Source organism: the organism of the source record quoted next, unplaced genomic scaffold (genome assembly GCF_019419815.1).
Source record: "Pyrus x bretschneideri cultivar Hongxiangsu unplaced genomic scaffold, Pyrus_bretschneideri_v1 Contig47, whole genome shotgun sequence".
Taxonomy (NCBI): domain Eukaryota; kingdom Viridiplantae; phylum Streptophyta; class Magnoliopsida; order Rosales; family Rosaceae; genus Pyrus; species Pyrus x bretschneideri.
The window spans coordinates 1284849-1301629 of NW_025999784.1; the positions used below are offsets into that span (position 1 = coordinate 1284849).

At 37.0% G+C, this 16781-nt stretch overlaps 2 protein-coding genes across 3 annotated transcripts; one reads left to right on the plus strand and one right to left on the minus strand.

Annotated features, from left to right (window-relative positions):
• Positions 1-2085: 2085 nt before the first annotated feature.
• Positions 2086-6605, minus strand: LOC103963619 (protein ABSCISIC ACID-INSENSITIVE 5). Of its 2 annotated transcripts, XM_048568086.1 has the most exons (6): positions 6270-6605; positions 3670-4934; positions 3038-3109; positions 2898-2927; positions 2564-2677; positions 2086-2432 (listed from the first exon to the last, which is right to left on the minus strand). In XM_048568086.1, exons 2-5 carry the CDS (start codon positions 4789-4791, stop codon positions 2582-2584), a joined length of 1320 nt encoding a protein of 439 aa, XP_048424043.1. In that variant the 5' UTR covers positions 4792-4934; positions 6270-6605; the 3' UTR covers positions 2086-2432; positions 2564-2581. The 2 variants fall into 2 exon arrangements, with proteins under 2 accessions (XP_048424043.1, XP_048424044.1); XM_048568087.1 differs by lacking the exon at positions 6270-6605 and having other exon boundaries at positions 3670-5242.
• Positions 6606-15689: 9084 nt separating this feature from the next.
• On the plus strand, positions 15690-16574 carry LOC103963620 (germin-like protein subfamily 3 member 2). Its single transcript, XM_009376455.3, has one exon. It carries the CDS (start codon positions 15720-15722, stop codon positions 16392-16394), a length of 675 nt encoding a protein of 224 aa, XP_009374730.1. The 5' UTR covers positions 15690-15719; the 3' UTR covers positions 16395-16574.
• The last annotated feature ends 207 nt before the right edge of the window (positions 16575-16781 follow it).

Below are 16781 nucleotides of genomic sequence, written 5' to 3' on the forward strand. Positions count from 1 at the left end.
GTGCTTAAATTATAATTTTTAAATAAATAAACTTGTGTATTATACAATTTAAAAATTAAAGAAGTTAGGGATACAAACCTGATTTGTTGAAGAATTTCGACGTCAACAATTCTTTATGTACTCAACCAACTCCAATAACTTTCCTACAAAAATAAATTGTAACTAAAAATTAAACATAAGAGGATAAAATAAAAATATTATAAGCAAGAAAAACTTACTGTTGTGAAGAGGAACAAATGAATTTTGAAAACCAAAGGAGAAAGCTGAAAGAGAGAACAGAGGAACAAATGAAGTTTGAAAACCAAAGGAGAAAACTGAAAGGAGAAAGCTGAAAGAGAGAACAGAGGAACAAATGAAGTTTGAAAACCAAAGGAGAAAGCTGAAAGAGGAACACGGGAGACTTTGTAAAAATTGGAAGAACGAATAAGAAAAGTGCAAGAGAAGAAAAAGAAAACACGGGGGAGAGGAAATAAAGAGCAACAATGTGTCGCTTACAACCGACACTGGTTTTCAAAATATATGTCGCTCAAAACCGACGCAGGATTTAAAATATTAAAAACAAGAATTAGTGTCGCCTAGAAGCGACACCCATAGTTTATGTCGCTTAAAAGCGACACTATTTTATTTAAAGCGACGCCAGTGCTTAAAAATATTAAAATATATGTCGGTTATAAGTGACACTAAATTTTTACGTCGGTTTAAAAGCGACATAGAAATTTTATGACGCTTATAAGCGACAGTAAATACGACGTCATCTTCAGTGAGTGTCGCAAATCTCTTTTTCGACACTATATAATATTAAACCGACGCAAGAACTGACACTATTAGGTCCTTTTGTAGTAGTGCAAATGTTAATTTGATAGTTGATGTGGATGTCATATTTTGTTTTCCTCCAGCTCATATGTTTTCTTGTTATAATTAATATTTGTAGGATCACATTAAAAAAAAATTTAAGATTTATAATTGGTACATTAATAGGACCAACGACACAATAAAATAATTAAAGAATTAATTGGCAACACCTGTTTATTATGTTAAATTTGACAGGCAATGACTCATACGTCAGTATACGTAGGATAGATATATTAGTTGGAGCTTCTTTTTACCTTTAATTTGATTGCATGACATTCTACTTAGGATTGACGTATCCTTTGAAGATGGTCGTAGACTGAGGTGCGGGTATTTCACTATCTTTAAGAGATTCAACCGATCACTGCGATTTCACGAAATCTACGAAACTAGTAAAACAATATGTCTCCTCTAGTATACATCAGGTCAATTGAATCATTGTGTGATTCAAACCTATCTGTACAAAAGGAATAGTCCAAAACTTCACCACACGAACACCTTTATTTGGCCAGTAAGTAGAAACGAAAAGATGGACGAATACAAAATAATTGTTGTGGAGAGGAATACAAAATAATTGTTGTGGAGAGAAATCGGAAAGATGGACGAATACAAAATAATTGTTGTGGAGAGGAATACCAAATAATTGTTGTGGAGAGGAATCGGATAGTGAGATCATGAATAAAATGATCATGTTGAAAGTACTACTAACTATAGGTTTATTATCACCTTAATGAATAGGATTAGAAGCACAAATTAACAAGAAAAAAATTACAAGAGTTACATAAGATGAAAAGCTAAAAGACACCATCTTAATTTCCAATTACTAAAATAAATAATAACAAACATCTTTTATTTCTACTAACAAGAAATATTAGCAATTATAATTATTTATTTAATATTAAAAATGCACAAACAAATAATGAAAATTGTAATCAATTTATTGAATATAAAAAATGCACCAATCAAGTTATTTATTACCACAGGCTAATGATAATCCTCTTCATTTGTAACCGAAAGGTCTTAAGTTCGATTCTCACTAAAGATGAATTTGAACCACATTATTGCTATTGTGAGGCTAAGTCCACTCCCTCTTATTTAGTGTAAATAATATCGATTGTTAAATAAATAAATAAATAAAATAGACCAACCAAAAGTACGTTTGTATGGACCGCCAAGTCACCGTTATCGACCAATTAACTCGCACAATCTTGAGTACTACTATTGTACAGCTGTTGATACATATAAATTCTCAAATCGATAGCATGCATATTAACATTACTAAATAATTTTTGTTTATATTCTAGAAAAATTCCAATCCGAAAGATGGTAAGTTGAAATCTACAAAAACTACAACAAATTAATGCATAACCATGCCTAGTACATAACTCAAATTTAATATTCAACTGGACTCTACACATTTGACCTATTTGAATCATTCATGTTCTCATAGTCACATAATCTTAACTTGCAGTGGAGCACTCTTAATCATTTGCTTCACCTTGTATCCATTTCAACATCGAGCTGAGCTTGCGCACTTTCGACATCCCTGGGTAGGGCTTCAGTTCTGTCGTGTCCTCAGTGACCTACATGGAAGCTCTTTCTTTAAGCATAGGAAGCTACTCAAAAGTAAGGAAGTTACGCATAATTAACGTATTCGGAAACTGAAAGAAAGGTACAAAGACGGACTAAAAATTTGAAATATGCCTGCATTTACCGTTTCTCAGATAGCATATCACAAACCACAACTATGACTCCTCCTCAACACCCTTAGCTTCTCCTTCACTTTCTGGGCCCTGTTCTGAACTCTCATCTTCATTTCCTCGAAATACTGTAAAAAAGTATTTCAGTTATGGATACGTAATGTGATCAATTAACTCATCGGGTGTGGCAGAACACAGGAATTTACATGCAGTTGCAGACACAAAAAAATATGAAAAATGGTTTCCGACAGTCTCACTTGTTTTGTTGGACAGTCTATGAATCAAGATCGCTTGTAACACTAAAAAGCCTTCTTTTTGTTACTCATAGATTTTTAAAGCAAGAATTACCTGTTGCTTTCGTTTCCTCTCGAGCTCTGCCTGTTCATGTAACTCGATCAGCAGGAGCAATAATTATAAGCAATATCACCACAAGAAACAAAAAGAGTCGGAAAGCTTTCAACACATCGAAATGTTTTTCATGTCATTACCAGCGCCTGTTTAAGGTGTGAGTTCTCTTCTCGCAATTGGTTCAGTTCTACTTCCAGTTCAACTGTGTATGCCTGTAAAAGCAGCATATATCACTCAAACAAAAATTACTGTCACGATCCTTTAAGAAAATGTGATGAGAAATTCTACTATTTACTTTCACTTGGGTATCCACATAATTTTACATGATTCAAAATTTCAAAGTACCAGTTCAACTCTTGCCTAGCAGCTATTGAACTTTTCTGCGAATAACATTCAGACTAGCTACCTGGACTACTCTATTAAGAGCTTGGCAAAGATCATTTCCTAGCAGCGTTGCACTATAAACCGACAACGTTGGATAAGTTTAAAACAAACAAATTGACGCCACTGATCAATCCATCTATAATAACGGGGGCAATGCAACTCTGTTTATTCATCGAGCAACCAAACAAAGGGAACATTTTGCTTCCATATGACTAAACCATTGATGATCAATACACTTCAGTGAATATATAGTCTACTAAAATAGCATCACAAAAAGATATTTAAATTCGACCATTCAAGGCAGCTGAATCATCATAAACAGAAATTAATTAGAATAAACAATTCAGTAGTAGGACCTGAATTGTCAGAAAAGAATGAAATAATGCACCTGTTTTCGGGCTCTAGACCTTGCTGCAGACTCTCTATTCTTAATCATCCTTCTCTGCCTCCTCTCTACCACTTTTTCGACCGCTCCATCTAAACCCCGCTTCCTTCCTCTTAGTCCACCCATTTCCAAACCAAATTGACCCCCAGAGTTCTCAACCTGACTAGTACCCATCCCATCAGAAGACACCGGACTCACAGGAGCCACCATCCCAATTGTCTGCCCTGCTGCATATCCACCACCACCATTCACCACTCTCCCGCCAAAACAAACCGACTGTGGAGGTGGCACTGTCGGGTAAGCCCCATTCCTCTTAGCATTCGCAGCATACGCAGAGGACTCTCCCACAACCGCAGACCCACATTGTGGTATAGTTTGGTAATTAGGAATAACGGCAGCAGTGCTAGTATCTGCTGCACCAGCAGCCCCCATTCCCATCACAGGCCTATTAACAAAACTGGGTACCACCGCCTGGTTGCCGTTCTGATACATCCCATATTGCTGCTGCTGCTGAGGTTGAGGAGGCACCACCGTGGCGGCCATTGAATCCTGTTCCCGAACTACCCCTGCTTTAACCAAAAAATCCTCCAATGTCATCTCCCCAAAAGTAGGCTGGCGAGGGGCAAACTCAGAACTTTGAACACCGCCATTGCCATCGATGCTGCTGTTGTGATTGTTCTGCTGCTTTGCCTGCTGCCCTTTGTGTATCTCAGACCAAACTTCATCCACCGTTTTCCTACACAGTGGCGCAGGCAGCGTGAGTGAGCCTTGACGCGGCAAGCTGGGCTGCGTCGCAATGCGCTTCTCTGCAGAGGCATCGGCTAAAGGCATGTGCACCTCAATGTTGTTCGTGTTGTTGTTAGTAGTAGAAGTGTTGGTGTGATTGGAATTAATGGCTTGGTTTTCTTCGGCTGTCCAAATGCTTGTGAGGAACTCATCCATATTCATCGACCCAAAATTCTTGCCACTCTCGCAGAGGGTGTGCTGAAACTCATCAAGAGTGAGAGAGTAGATTGATGATTGTCTTCCTAATGAGGAGAGAAACTGATTCTTCTCTTGTTCGTCCGATAACAAAGGCGAATCCACCTTGCCTTGGGAGATGATTTCCGACTCTGAAACACCCATGTTTGTGTGATCTACACCTGATTGAATGATGGGTTTCCAAATTGAAGCACATAGGGTAAAGTTATGCAGTAGTTGTCGGTGTTGCAGAGAATAAAGATTTTAGTATTTTGAAGTGTAGACAACTGTGTGACATTAAACGGTTCCTTCAATAAACAAATAAGTCCAATTAAATGTCCCTTTTTTGCTAAGAAACAAAGAAGAAATTATTGACTTCAAATAATGTCAACAAAGCAGAGTACTCAGAATGAATTTAATTGGTTCGTACAGAAAGTACATGACAATTTCATTCATGCAATAGCAACAAAACTATGTGCAACGCACTTTCAGCTCAGGTGAGTGAGAATATTGCATTGAACCTCTCATGCTCATGTGATTGAGAACATTTACCTTGCATGTGCTTGAGATGTTCTATCCACGCAATTAAGAACATTTATAATACACAATGTTCAAGAGGTTTCGTGTTCAAGTCTCTCAAACCAATATAGCTTGCATTTTAAAATATCACGATGAATATCTGTGGCCCCTATGATTATATTTTAAGGACAAATATGCTTGGCAACACCAACCAAAATTAACCAAGGATTAATTAGTGTTGTGCTATTAAAGCATGGGATTAGTGAACAATTGGAGGTTTATATTCACATGACGCATACAAGATAGGTTGGTCCGTATCAAATTATGCATTTCCTAAATAGGAAACAGGAATAGAATGTATGCGGGGTAGATAGCTAAAGCAAAGAGAATCTTTCTTGTTTTATTACTAGTGCACTTCATTTTAGAGTGGTCAATTTTCTATTTCAATTATAAACACCAAAAAAGTCACCAAACATAATATAAAAAAGCCAGAAAGAAGTTGCACTAATTATCTACTTATTTACAATGAGAGAAGTGTTCTTTTACTACAATGGTGGAAAGGTGTTGAGCTCTACATGACGGCATCGTTTCGATAAGTGACTAATCCAACATTTAATCTAATAAAATCTATTGTTTGTCCAAAAAAACAAAACAATGAGAGACTCTTCTACGTGCCTGAAAAGCGGTACACCACATGTTTATTCAAGTGTTGAAATTTATTTTTCAATTGTCCATCCAATTGTGTAATGACATATGATGTATGTGACTTTATTTCAAGCACACTGAACAATCTCACATTAACAATAAACTAAAAAGCAGATTGCATGAAAACTAAAATCACTAACCCCTACTTAACCAACCAATAAGATAACAAATTAATCTTCAAGAAACAGATCCCAGAACAAACACATAAAAATCAACAAACGCATACAAACACAGATCAAAGCAAGAAGAACTATAAAAAAGAAACATATTTAATTTAAATTATATAAACTACTGGAAAGAAAGTTCGAACTTGAGTACATAAAAGAGACTCTACACCGTTTTAGCCAACAAAACATGCAGACTATTGCATAAGAAAACTATTTAAGCTGAAACCCTAAAACCCATGAAAAGAAAAGTACCTTAAGTGAATGTAAATATTGAGTAGGAAGCTGAAGATGAAGGCTAAGAACTCAAAAATGCCAGAAACCCAATACTCCAGGCCACTGTTTAATTTACTCTTGGACAGATCTACTTCAAACTTTTGGTATATTATATATATAATATCAGCAGCTAAAACATTAGCAAGTTCATGGGGGTGGTGCTTTATTTTATATTTTTTATATTTATTTTTGGTTATTAGTTAGAGAGAGAGAGAGAGAGAGAGAGAGAGAGAGCCGCGCGCGCCCTAAGGGTGGCTGTGCAGTCGTATACAGGAGGGACTTTGAGGAGGAGAGAGTCGATCGAACAATTCCATGACCACACCTCTATCTTTCCGGCGTGGTGTGGGGCCACTTTTTTGGCGTACAAGTCAATCTAATCAATCTCTGGTCTCCACTGCTTTTTTTTATATAAAAAAACATGCCCCCAGTCCTAAATTAGACCCATTAATGCTTGGAAACCTTGACACCTGTTAGCTAGGTGGCTGATGGAGAAGAGGTCTTTGTTGATGTTGCAACACGTGTAATATTTGTGCCAGAAAATAATAGAATTAATGTCTCACATCATCCCATACATACAAGGGTTTTATAGAGTAACTGTGTTTCTACATGTAGAGCCAAAAATAATTGAGAAGCGACATGTGGATTTTTAAATGAAGAGGGCAAAATTACTCTTGAGATACACCGGGTTCCTTACACGCGAGCAGTGGAGAATCATCCATCAACCGAATCAAGAGTGCCCAAAATAGGTAACAAGCTCAAATTTATCTCATCCATCTTTACTCTATATCCTCTATAAGAAAATCATTCCATAACCTTCAAAAACCTTCCCTATAAATTAAATTAATGGATTAATTACTAATTAATCCATTAATCACCAAATTAATCACCATTACATCCCAAAAAACATCCAAGGCCCGACCACTCTCTCTTCCAAAGAGGGCCGACCATGCTCTATAAATAGGACTCCATTTTCTTTGAAAGAAAAAGTCCACACTCTTGCAAAACTCCCGAAAACTCTCTAAACACTTTTCTCTCTAAATTCTAATTTTGGCATCGGAGGTTCTTCGGCCAAAAGCCCCCCCCCCCAAAATTCATCGTGGACACGTGAGGCTCTTGGCCTTGACCTAAGGTGTTAATTGTTTTGTAGGTGCAATTTTGTCCAATATCAAGAAGGCGGAAATTTGCATCCACAAATTGGTGCTTTCATTGAAAGTTGATTCCCACACTTGTAGAAGACTCTTGCATCCAAGGTTTTCTATTTTTCTTGTCCATTTGTAGATTTTTCGTACATTCTTATTATTAGAATTTTTTATTTGTAAAAATTCTTTGATAAAATGTAAAAGAGAAGTACAATGGCTAGAAATTTAGAAAATTCAACAAATGAAAATTTCAACAGTCAAGAGATGGGACCACGACGATCCACGAGGCTAAATGTGACAATAGGTGGAGCGGCACCACCACCACAAGTTTCCACCACGGGAAGCACCGTGGTGGCTACTACGATAGCTACCCGCGCCGAGGTCCATTGACCCGACCCGTGCCATCCAAGGCGGCTCACGGCACTAAAGCCATGGCCTAAGCCATGTCACTCTACACCCAACGTGTTGCCAAGCAGAGCCCAAGCCTTACACCCACATGCATCACAAGCTGAGTAGCCCATTCTAGTGGCCTAGCCTGTTCCTGCTGAACAGTCCACTCTCGTGGTCCAGCCTGCTCCCGCCGAGCAGTCCACTCTCGTGGCCCAGCCTGCTCTTGTGGCCTATCCCACTCCCGTGGCCCAGCTTGCTCTCGCCGAACAACTCATTTTCGTGGCCCTAGCTTGCTCCTACCGAGCATCCCACTCCCGTGGCCTCCCAAGCAGCCCAAGTCGGCCCAAGAATATCTCAACTGTTGTCCACAACAACTGCTAAAAATCCTTTCTGGGTTTGTTCTCCAGTGTGAGAGGATAAACTAATTGCTCTTCAGTACAAGAGGGAAAACCAATTCCCCGACACCTATATGGGTCTACTCTCCAGTGCGAGAGGATAAACTAATTGCTCTCTATTGCGAAAAGGTAAACTAATTACTCTCCAATGCGAGAGGGTACACTAATTCCCCGACACCCATATGAGTCTGCTTTCCAGTGTGAGAGGATAAACTAATTGTTCTCTAGTGCGAGATGGTAAACCAATTCCCCGACACCCATATGGGTCTACTCTCCAGTGCGAGAGGATAAACTAATTGCTCTCCAATGCAAGAGGGTAAACTAATTGCTCTCCAGTGCGAGAGAGTAAACTAATTCCCCGACACCTATATGAGTTTGCTCTCTAGTGCGAGAGGATAAACTAATTGCTCTCCAGTGCAAAAGGGTAAACCAATTCTTCGACACCCATATAGGTCTGCTCTTCAGTGCAAGAAGATAAACTAATTGCTCTCCAGTACGAGAGGGTAAACCAATTCCTTGACACCTATATGGGTTTACTCTCCAGTGCGAGAAGAAAAACTAATTGCTCTCTAGTGCGAGAGGGTAAACTAATTGCTCTCAAATGCGAGAGAGTAAACTAAATCCCCGACACCCATCTGGGTAAGCTCTCCAGTGCGAGAATGCCACATAGCTCAAAAGATCGAATGTTTGATGCTTAACTAGAACAAATGGTTAGGGGGCAGCATCCACTTTTACACCTCATTCGACACTTCATCTTCAGTAAACTTCGATCTTGGCAGCTTCATCCTTGACTGTGTCCATCTACGGCAGCTGAGAAATCAAACTTAAGCAATTTCCTCATTTTTGGCAAGTAGCCCAAACCGTTGCCCATGTCACGCCACTTCCTCGGTCCATGCCGCACCACCTCGACGACCGCCCCGTGGCAGCACCTCCCAAGAAGAAGACAATGAGAATTAAGTTTTCCTTACATCCGTGTGGCGCGGAGAGGACAAAGAAAGCAACGAAAGACGGTCCTTTGCACGGGCAAGTGTAGAAGATTGCTAGGGGAGGGGGTTCAAATATCCTCCAAGCTTTCTCTCTCTCTTGTAGGGTTGAATAAATCGCTCTCCAAAGTTGATTTAACAACCCACTTAAGGTGGACTTAAACAGGCTTTGAGAGAAATTTATTTCGCTTTCCTAGAAGGATCTAATTTCATATTAAAGAGGGAATCGACATCAAAATATAAAAGCATTCCTATGTTTCCTAGAGCAAGAAGATCTCTACACCTCCTGCCCTTTCCTACAAGCAGCCCAGCAGGTATGGGGGCATTTGTGGAGCAAAAAATAATCAAGAGGCGACACGTGGATTTTTAGGTGAAGATGACAAAATTACCCTCGAGACACACCGGGTTTCCTACATGCGAGTAGTGGAGAATCATCCATCAACCGAGTCAAGAGTGCCCACAATAGGTAACAAGCTCAAATTTATCTCATCCATCTTTACTCCATATCCTCTACAAGGAAATCATTCCATAACCTTCAAAAGCATTCCCTATAAATTAAATTAATTAGGCTAATTAATGGATTAATTACTAATTAATCCATTAATCACCAAATCAATCACCATTACACCCCAAAAAAATCCAAGGGTCGGCCACTCTCTCTTCTAAAGAGGGCCGGCCATGCTCTATAAATATGACTCCATTTTCTTTGAAAGAAAAAGTCCACACTCTAGCAAAACTCCCAAAAACTCTCTAAACATTTTTCTCTCTAAATTCTAACTTTGGCATTGGAGGTTCTTCGGCCAAAGCCCCCCCCCCCCCACATTCGCAATTTTGTCCAAGATCAAGAAGACGGAAATTTGCATCCACAATACATGTTTGACTTGAAAATTCATTATATGTGAGAAGGTGTGTGAGAATGTAAAGATACAAGAGTCTCATATTGGTGAAAGAAAAAACTTTACAAGGGCTTTTAAGAGGTTGGGCTACTATTGCCAATTGATTTTACAGTATAACCTTAACTTTCTTCATAATATCAGAGCAAATTGAACCGTATGTGATACCCAATGACTACACGTTCTCCATGTTGCCCACTTCGTGCTGTCCACATGTTTGACTTGAAAATTCGCCAAACATGTGGGTGATGTGAGGATGTGATGGTACAAGAGTCCTACATTAGTGACAAAGAAACTTTGCAAAGAGCTTCTAAGAGGTTGGATTACTTCCTATATTGTCGGTTGGTAATATAGTCGAATCTGAACTTTCTTTAATGCTATCTACGCCCTTTTTTATTTTTCACTCACTATAATTTTTGTATTTGATTTTTTTAATTCATTTGTCGCCTATCGAAAATTGAGAGGAGTGTGTAGAATGTAAAAAGAGATCTGAGAAATACTAAGAGGAATCTCTCAAAAATGAAACTCTTTGTCACTTTATATTTTTGGCACAATGTTTTATAATATTGACAAGAGAATTGACGTTAAACTGTAAAGTGACAAATAATTTATAAAAATCACACTTTTGAGAAAGTTCCAATAACATTTCTCATAAAAATATATAAATATATAGCACCACCTTTTATATAATCCCCTTAGCATTTCTCAAAGAAATGTATGAATAACACCACCTTTTATATATGAATTGCTGGTTTTTCTAAATTCTGACAATCTTAATTTTGTTGCATAATCATTTTGATTATGAATAAGGAGATTATATTCACACACCTCAAATTACTTTTCTCGTGCCTTTTTAATTTTTAAATATTTATTTATCAAGTGCTAATGGTGTGTAGAAAATATTAAAAAATAAAAAAATGTGAGAGAAGTAATTTGAGATGTATGAATATAATCTCTATGTGAATATTGTAAGTGGTAATCAAGCAAATCTTTCTATTTGTTTGAGTTAGGGCATTCAATCAAATCTAATAATGAATTTGACAAATGTGAGAGATTTGATCTTACATGTTCAGGTGTATGATTTGACACACTGGATTTGAAATTTATATTCTCATCATTCAGGCTCATTTGTGGGATACATGGTATTTTAAATCCAATACTCGAAATCTAAGAATTAGATCAATTAAAGCCTAGTTCTCATTGGTTGTTTCTTCTATCTCTTCTTCAATTTGTAGTTTTTCCTATTTCAAATACGCATGACAAAAATTCCCGTAAATATATATGGATAACCTCGGAGATTCGCACCTTTAAAATTCAATCTGACGAATGTTAATAGCACTCCCACTCAAACCCACCTTGTATGCTCATTTAAAATAGTTTAATATAACAAAGATATGGTTTATCTAGAATTTTTCTTTCTCTTCATCACTCAAATTTAAAGTCATTTTTTGAGGATTTAATGTTGCTTATGGTATTATGTGGTTTGTTTATTATGTTTTCTGGTTCAGGACGTAGCCGCTGATTTAGGGTTGGCATCTCACCATATCCTGTATACTTGTTCTTGTTGAAACAGTGCAGCAGTCGAAGTGGTGCAATCTTTTTGTAGGTATTGGGACACTACTCATCCCAGCTACTTCCCACAATTCATGTAATTATTGTAGTATTTTTGGAAGCCTGCAAACGTGCAAAAGAGAAACCTTTGGGAACAATCCATCCAAAATCTCGTAAAGAAGATGCGATTAATTATGTAACAGATACCCATCGCATGTAAAATGGTAGATGACCAAAGAAGACTTGGAAAGAGACTTTAAAAAAAGACATGAAGTACTTGGAGCTAATGAAAGACTTGACATAAAACCAAGCACAGTAGCATTCTAGGATTTATACCTTAGTGGAATAAAACTTTGTTGTTGTAAGTAAACATGGATCCAACTTTTCTTTCTCAATATAGTTAAAGGTAATTCTATATAATCCCAAATATGGGTAATTATCGAAAGATCTAGATTACATTTATCAGATAAGCCAAGTGTTTTTCATACTAGACTGACTGTTTTTTCAAACTAGAGTTTGTGCCCTTTCAAATTATAGAACTGAAATTATGTGACAGCGTACGTCGTCAAGAAAAATATGAAATTGAAATTGAGCATAGGCATGTTTGTTAAAGTTAATTCAATGTAATGTTTCAAAATTTCCACCAATTTCTGAGTGGAAGTGCTAGTCTAGAACCTTATCCAGATCTTCTTAATTGGTCAGCGTTGTTTCTCATTCTTCAAGTTAATGATCGGGATGAATTCTGTGTGTTTTTGGAGTGATATGACCTATTCACAAGTGACTTGTAAAGAGAAAGTCACAAAGTATATTTCAACTCAAACGTCTTTAAATTAGAGTGATTTCGAAAGGTTCATAACCTACTACTGGTCGGACCAGTGAATGTGTGATGGATATATATATTGTTTTCTTAATGTGTGTGTAGATAAAACGGGATTCGTGATTGATTAAATAAATTACGTTGAGTGGCATAAGAAGATTCCGCATCGCTTGGACAAGGTGGGGCGAAATTGGTTCAGTCAGAAAACATTATGGATGTTACAGATTCCGCTCAGGTTGATGCATACGCTCAAGAGAGATGAAAGATCTTTGTGCGCGAATCATCATGTTGGATAATATGAATTTGGAATACGGAAAGTAGCCTAATTTATTTATAAGTTCATGTAAGATCAATCTTTTCATTAATATGGGATTCTTCCTTAACATGTCATTTTTTGTGTGACGAATTTTCAAGTATAGCACGTAGACAACAAGCAATGTGATGTGGAACACGTGTGGCCATTAGGCTTCCCACGTGCGACAACCTGCTTTGATACCATAAAGAAAATTGAGGTTTCATCATAAAATTAATTAGCAATCTGGAAGTTGCACAACTTACTTATAAACCCATCCAATGTCTCTCCTTTCATTAATGTGGAGTTCATTCTTAACACACTGTGAAATACGTGACGGCTAGACAAATTAACTACTCTATAGAGATACTTTATATAGGAATAAAGTCATAAAAATTTCCAATTCCATCTTGAGCCAACTATATGTAGGAATAAACTCCACCTTGTACTTACTAAGTTATAATTTTTCTAGATCCCGTATTAAGAAAACTCGCCTCCATATAATGATAACTGATAATTGTCAATAAGCATATAATATCCAATGTCACAAACGTAAGTTTAAGATGATCTAAAATATTTCTCTATAATTAATTGAGACAATATTTGATATTTTAGAGTTAATACAATACATACCTTTGAGCCTACGGGTACTTAATATTTCTAGCTTCTCAAGCTTGTTTATAGAGAAAAATTAAAGAGTGCACTACATACATACATGCACTAGATTTTAAAAACTGAATGTCTTTCTTTTTTCAATCTTATATCTTAAAAATTGACGTGTTCTACTAGTAGTTCTTTGTATCTATACAATTTTCATTAAGGATTACTAAGTCAAAAAAATAATATTTTTTAGCTAGATCTCTATTAAAGTATTAAGTAACAATCTCCTTAAAGTTATAATTAGTTTGATCCCAACATTATGATTATATAGAGGTTTTACTGTATCTCGTATGGGAGCTTGAGATGTAAAATCATGGCATTTGAGTTATATCAGAAGAATCCCTTGCACACTCTAATCCAACCTATTGAGATTAAAAAAAAAAAAAAAAAAGATATGAAGAAGATTGGTCACAAACTTAGTGAAGAATAAAACCTGGCGGTTATTAGGCCTTTGGCAACTATACCAGAGGTTGGAGGCAGATGACACTCCATGAAAAATATTAAGACTTTTGACGATGTATGAAATCTGAGAAAAAGGCTTATGATAAGTTTGTGAGAGCTCAGAGTGGCAGTCTTGACGTGGTTAAATGAAAAAAAGTGGGACTAAACGACTCTTTGAAGCACGACTCGAGTATGGGATGGACCAGAGCCACTCAAATGAATCAATTGAGGCTAATTTGTTTATTGGGTCATTGTTGGCATTTGGCCTTTGTAAATAGGGTTTGAACCCCAGCTTCTTTTTCTTTTGCCCTTGTTTTTGTCAAATTGAACCCCATGTTTTATTAATGAAATGCTTCTTAACGGGAAAAGTAACCTATCATTTATATAGAATATACTATAAGGTTGATTTAAAGGGATCTTTTAGTTTAAATACCAATTCCTAAAAAAATAAAAAATAAAAAATAAATAAGCTAAAATATTATGTTTTTAGTTTAGATACAAATAAAAAAGTCAACGAAAACAATTCTACAAATACTACTATAATTCAACATATTACATAATTGCGACTGAATTCTGCCACGTTTTTCAACCGGCTAACTTTTCCTGCGATTGGTTGATCAAATTTTCTAACGACCGGATGATCAATTTTTTTGGTCTCAATGGTACTGTCCAACATTGACCTTAAAAATCCATGTGAAGTAATGAATTTTCTGATAAGTTCTCTAATTAAGTTTATTGTGCATATATATATATATATATATATAACAATACTCACACAACAAAACATTCGTGAAAATGAAAAAGAGTCACATATGACGGTGACCGGCAACTATTTCAGGCACTGGCACCGGTTGTATGTGGTCATGTGCAGTGGGGATAAAAAGATAAATGTCCCTATGCTTATAAATGTATTTGCTCATAATTTGTGGCTTAATCCAAACAGAATGAGAAGGTATTGGTAGTTTTCTTTAAAGTTGGTATTTTTTTCTCAAAATCTTTATTAAAATTGGTATTTAATCTAAATATTATTCATCCCTGCAAAGATTTGAAGAACAAAGAAACAAAACAAAAGGATCAAATGATTCATTGCGTGAAGAATTTCTTTTCACTGTAATTGAGAAATTTTAGATTTGAATTTCAAGAATAGCAAGTTTCCAATCATTTTATTTCTTCACTCCTTTAACTTAAAGATATTGTTGTATAACTATAATATATGTGTGTAAATTTATATACACAATTTGATACTTTCAACATTTCTATCTCATACTGTAGCGAGGCTTGTAAGCAACTAACCATGTATTCTAATTGCAGGTGGTGGAATGGTAACCCTTCGAAGCAGTTACTGTTCTGGCACATGATGCTATCACATCACCAATCCGTCGCCCAAATAGTAGTCAGCTTCCCTTCACTCACAAGCAAAGAAAATTACCTTATGATCCATATATAGCTTTATCAAATCCATTCATTTTTCTTGGCCACATGCAAATCATGAAATGCACAAAATGCAGGCGCCGGCCGGTCTCTTGTCACGCGCAGAGCATCGAAGAAGGAGTAATCATGCATCATAATGTTGTCCTCCACATCTTATTTCTCATACTATGTATATATGATCCTTACAATATAATTCTTTACTTTGTAATTATAAATGTAGGGACCAATCTGCAAAAGAGAGGCATCAGTAGGGGACCAAATTAGATTATTGTGTTGTAATTTGTATCCCACATCCATAAGACCCGCCTTATATCCTGCTAATAAGGTTGTTAATTAAATATTATCTCATCATTAAGGGAGCTCATAATTCACATGTACACCCCTATATATATACAGAGACATATATGTGGGTGCATATATTGTTCTAATCCGGTTGAATGGCCAAGAAAATGTGTTCCGGTATCACAATTTTGCTTGTTATTTTTGCCCTCCTATGTGATGTTATGGCTTCCGATCCTGACCCGATTCAAGACTACTGCATACCGAACCCGAAATTTGGTGCCATAAGAACAACTCTTCACACCATCCACCTATGCAAGAACTCGTCCGAGGCCACCACCGATGACTTCATCTTCTCTGGGATGAAGGTGGCCGGAAACTTCAGCGACATGGGTATCGCAGCCATCTCAGTGAACCCAACTGTCTTCCCGGGGATCAACACGCTCGGGATGTCATTCGTACGAGCTGACCTCAAAGTTGGTGGAATCAATCCACCACATTTCCACCCTAGAGCCACAGAGATATCCCATGTAGTGAAGGGGAGTGTTTATTCAGGGTTTGTTGATTCAACCAATAGGGTTTTTGCTAGGGTTATTGAGCAAGGGGAGGTCATGGTGTTCCCTAGGGGTCTAGTGCACTTCCAAATGAATGTTGGCAAGAAGCCTGCTACAATTTTTGGTAGCTTCAATAGCCAAAACCCAGGAAGTCAAAGGATCCCCTCTGCCATTTTCGGGTCAGGGATAAACGATGAGCTCTTGGAGAAGGCATTTGGATTGAGTCCTAAGCAGATTGGAACGATGAGAAGAAGATTTGATCCAAAAAGTGTGAGTTAGAAAGTGGGATTGAAGGGGCATTTGCTTAGTTGAGTTGCGTTCTAAGTTGGTTTGCCCTATAACTGTGGAGGAGCGTTGTTAGTTATTGTACCTTGTATCAATACGGTACTTAAATGTTATTGTTTCCTGTATCGATACGGTACTTAAATGAAATTTCTGGTGCAGTAAGTTTGTAGTTCAGTTAGCTAAGAGTTTTCGCCCCTTCACTTCAAGTCCTAGTTCGATTTCTGCCTCCCTGCTATCATTTGCATCAACAAAAGAAAAAAAGAGGTTTGTGATTTTCACACCCTTAACTACTTTTTCCACACCCCTCTCTATTTTTTAATACTTAATTGATATCCTACTATTTAATCTTCCATATATATCCTTCCTACTTTTTGATGGTAA

Coding starts and splice junctions, on each gene's coding strand:
- LOC103963619 (XM_048568086.1), bottom strand. CDS start 4,791: ATGGGTGTTTCAGAGTCGGAAATCATCTCCCAAGGCAAGGTGGATTCG. Junction 2,928..3,037: donor CACACCTTAAACAGGCGCTG/GTAATGACATGA, acceptor TTACATGAACAG/GCAGAGCTCGAGAGGAAACG. Junction 2,678..2,897: donor AGAGGAAACGAAAGCAACAG/GTAATTCTTGCT, acceptor ACTTTTTTACAG/TATTTCGAGGAAATGAAGAT.
- LOC103963620 (XM_009376455.3), top strand. CDS start 15,720: ATGGCCAAGAAAATGTGTTCCGGTATCACAATTTTGCTTGTTATTTTT.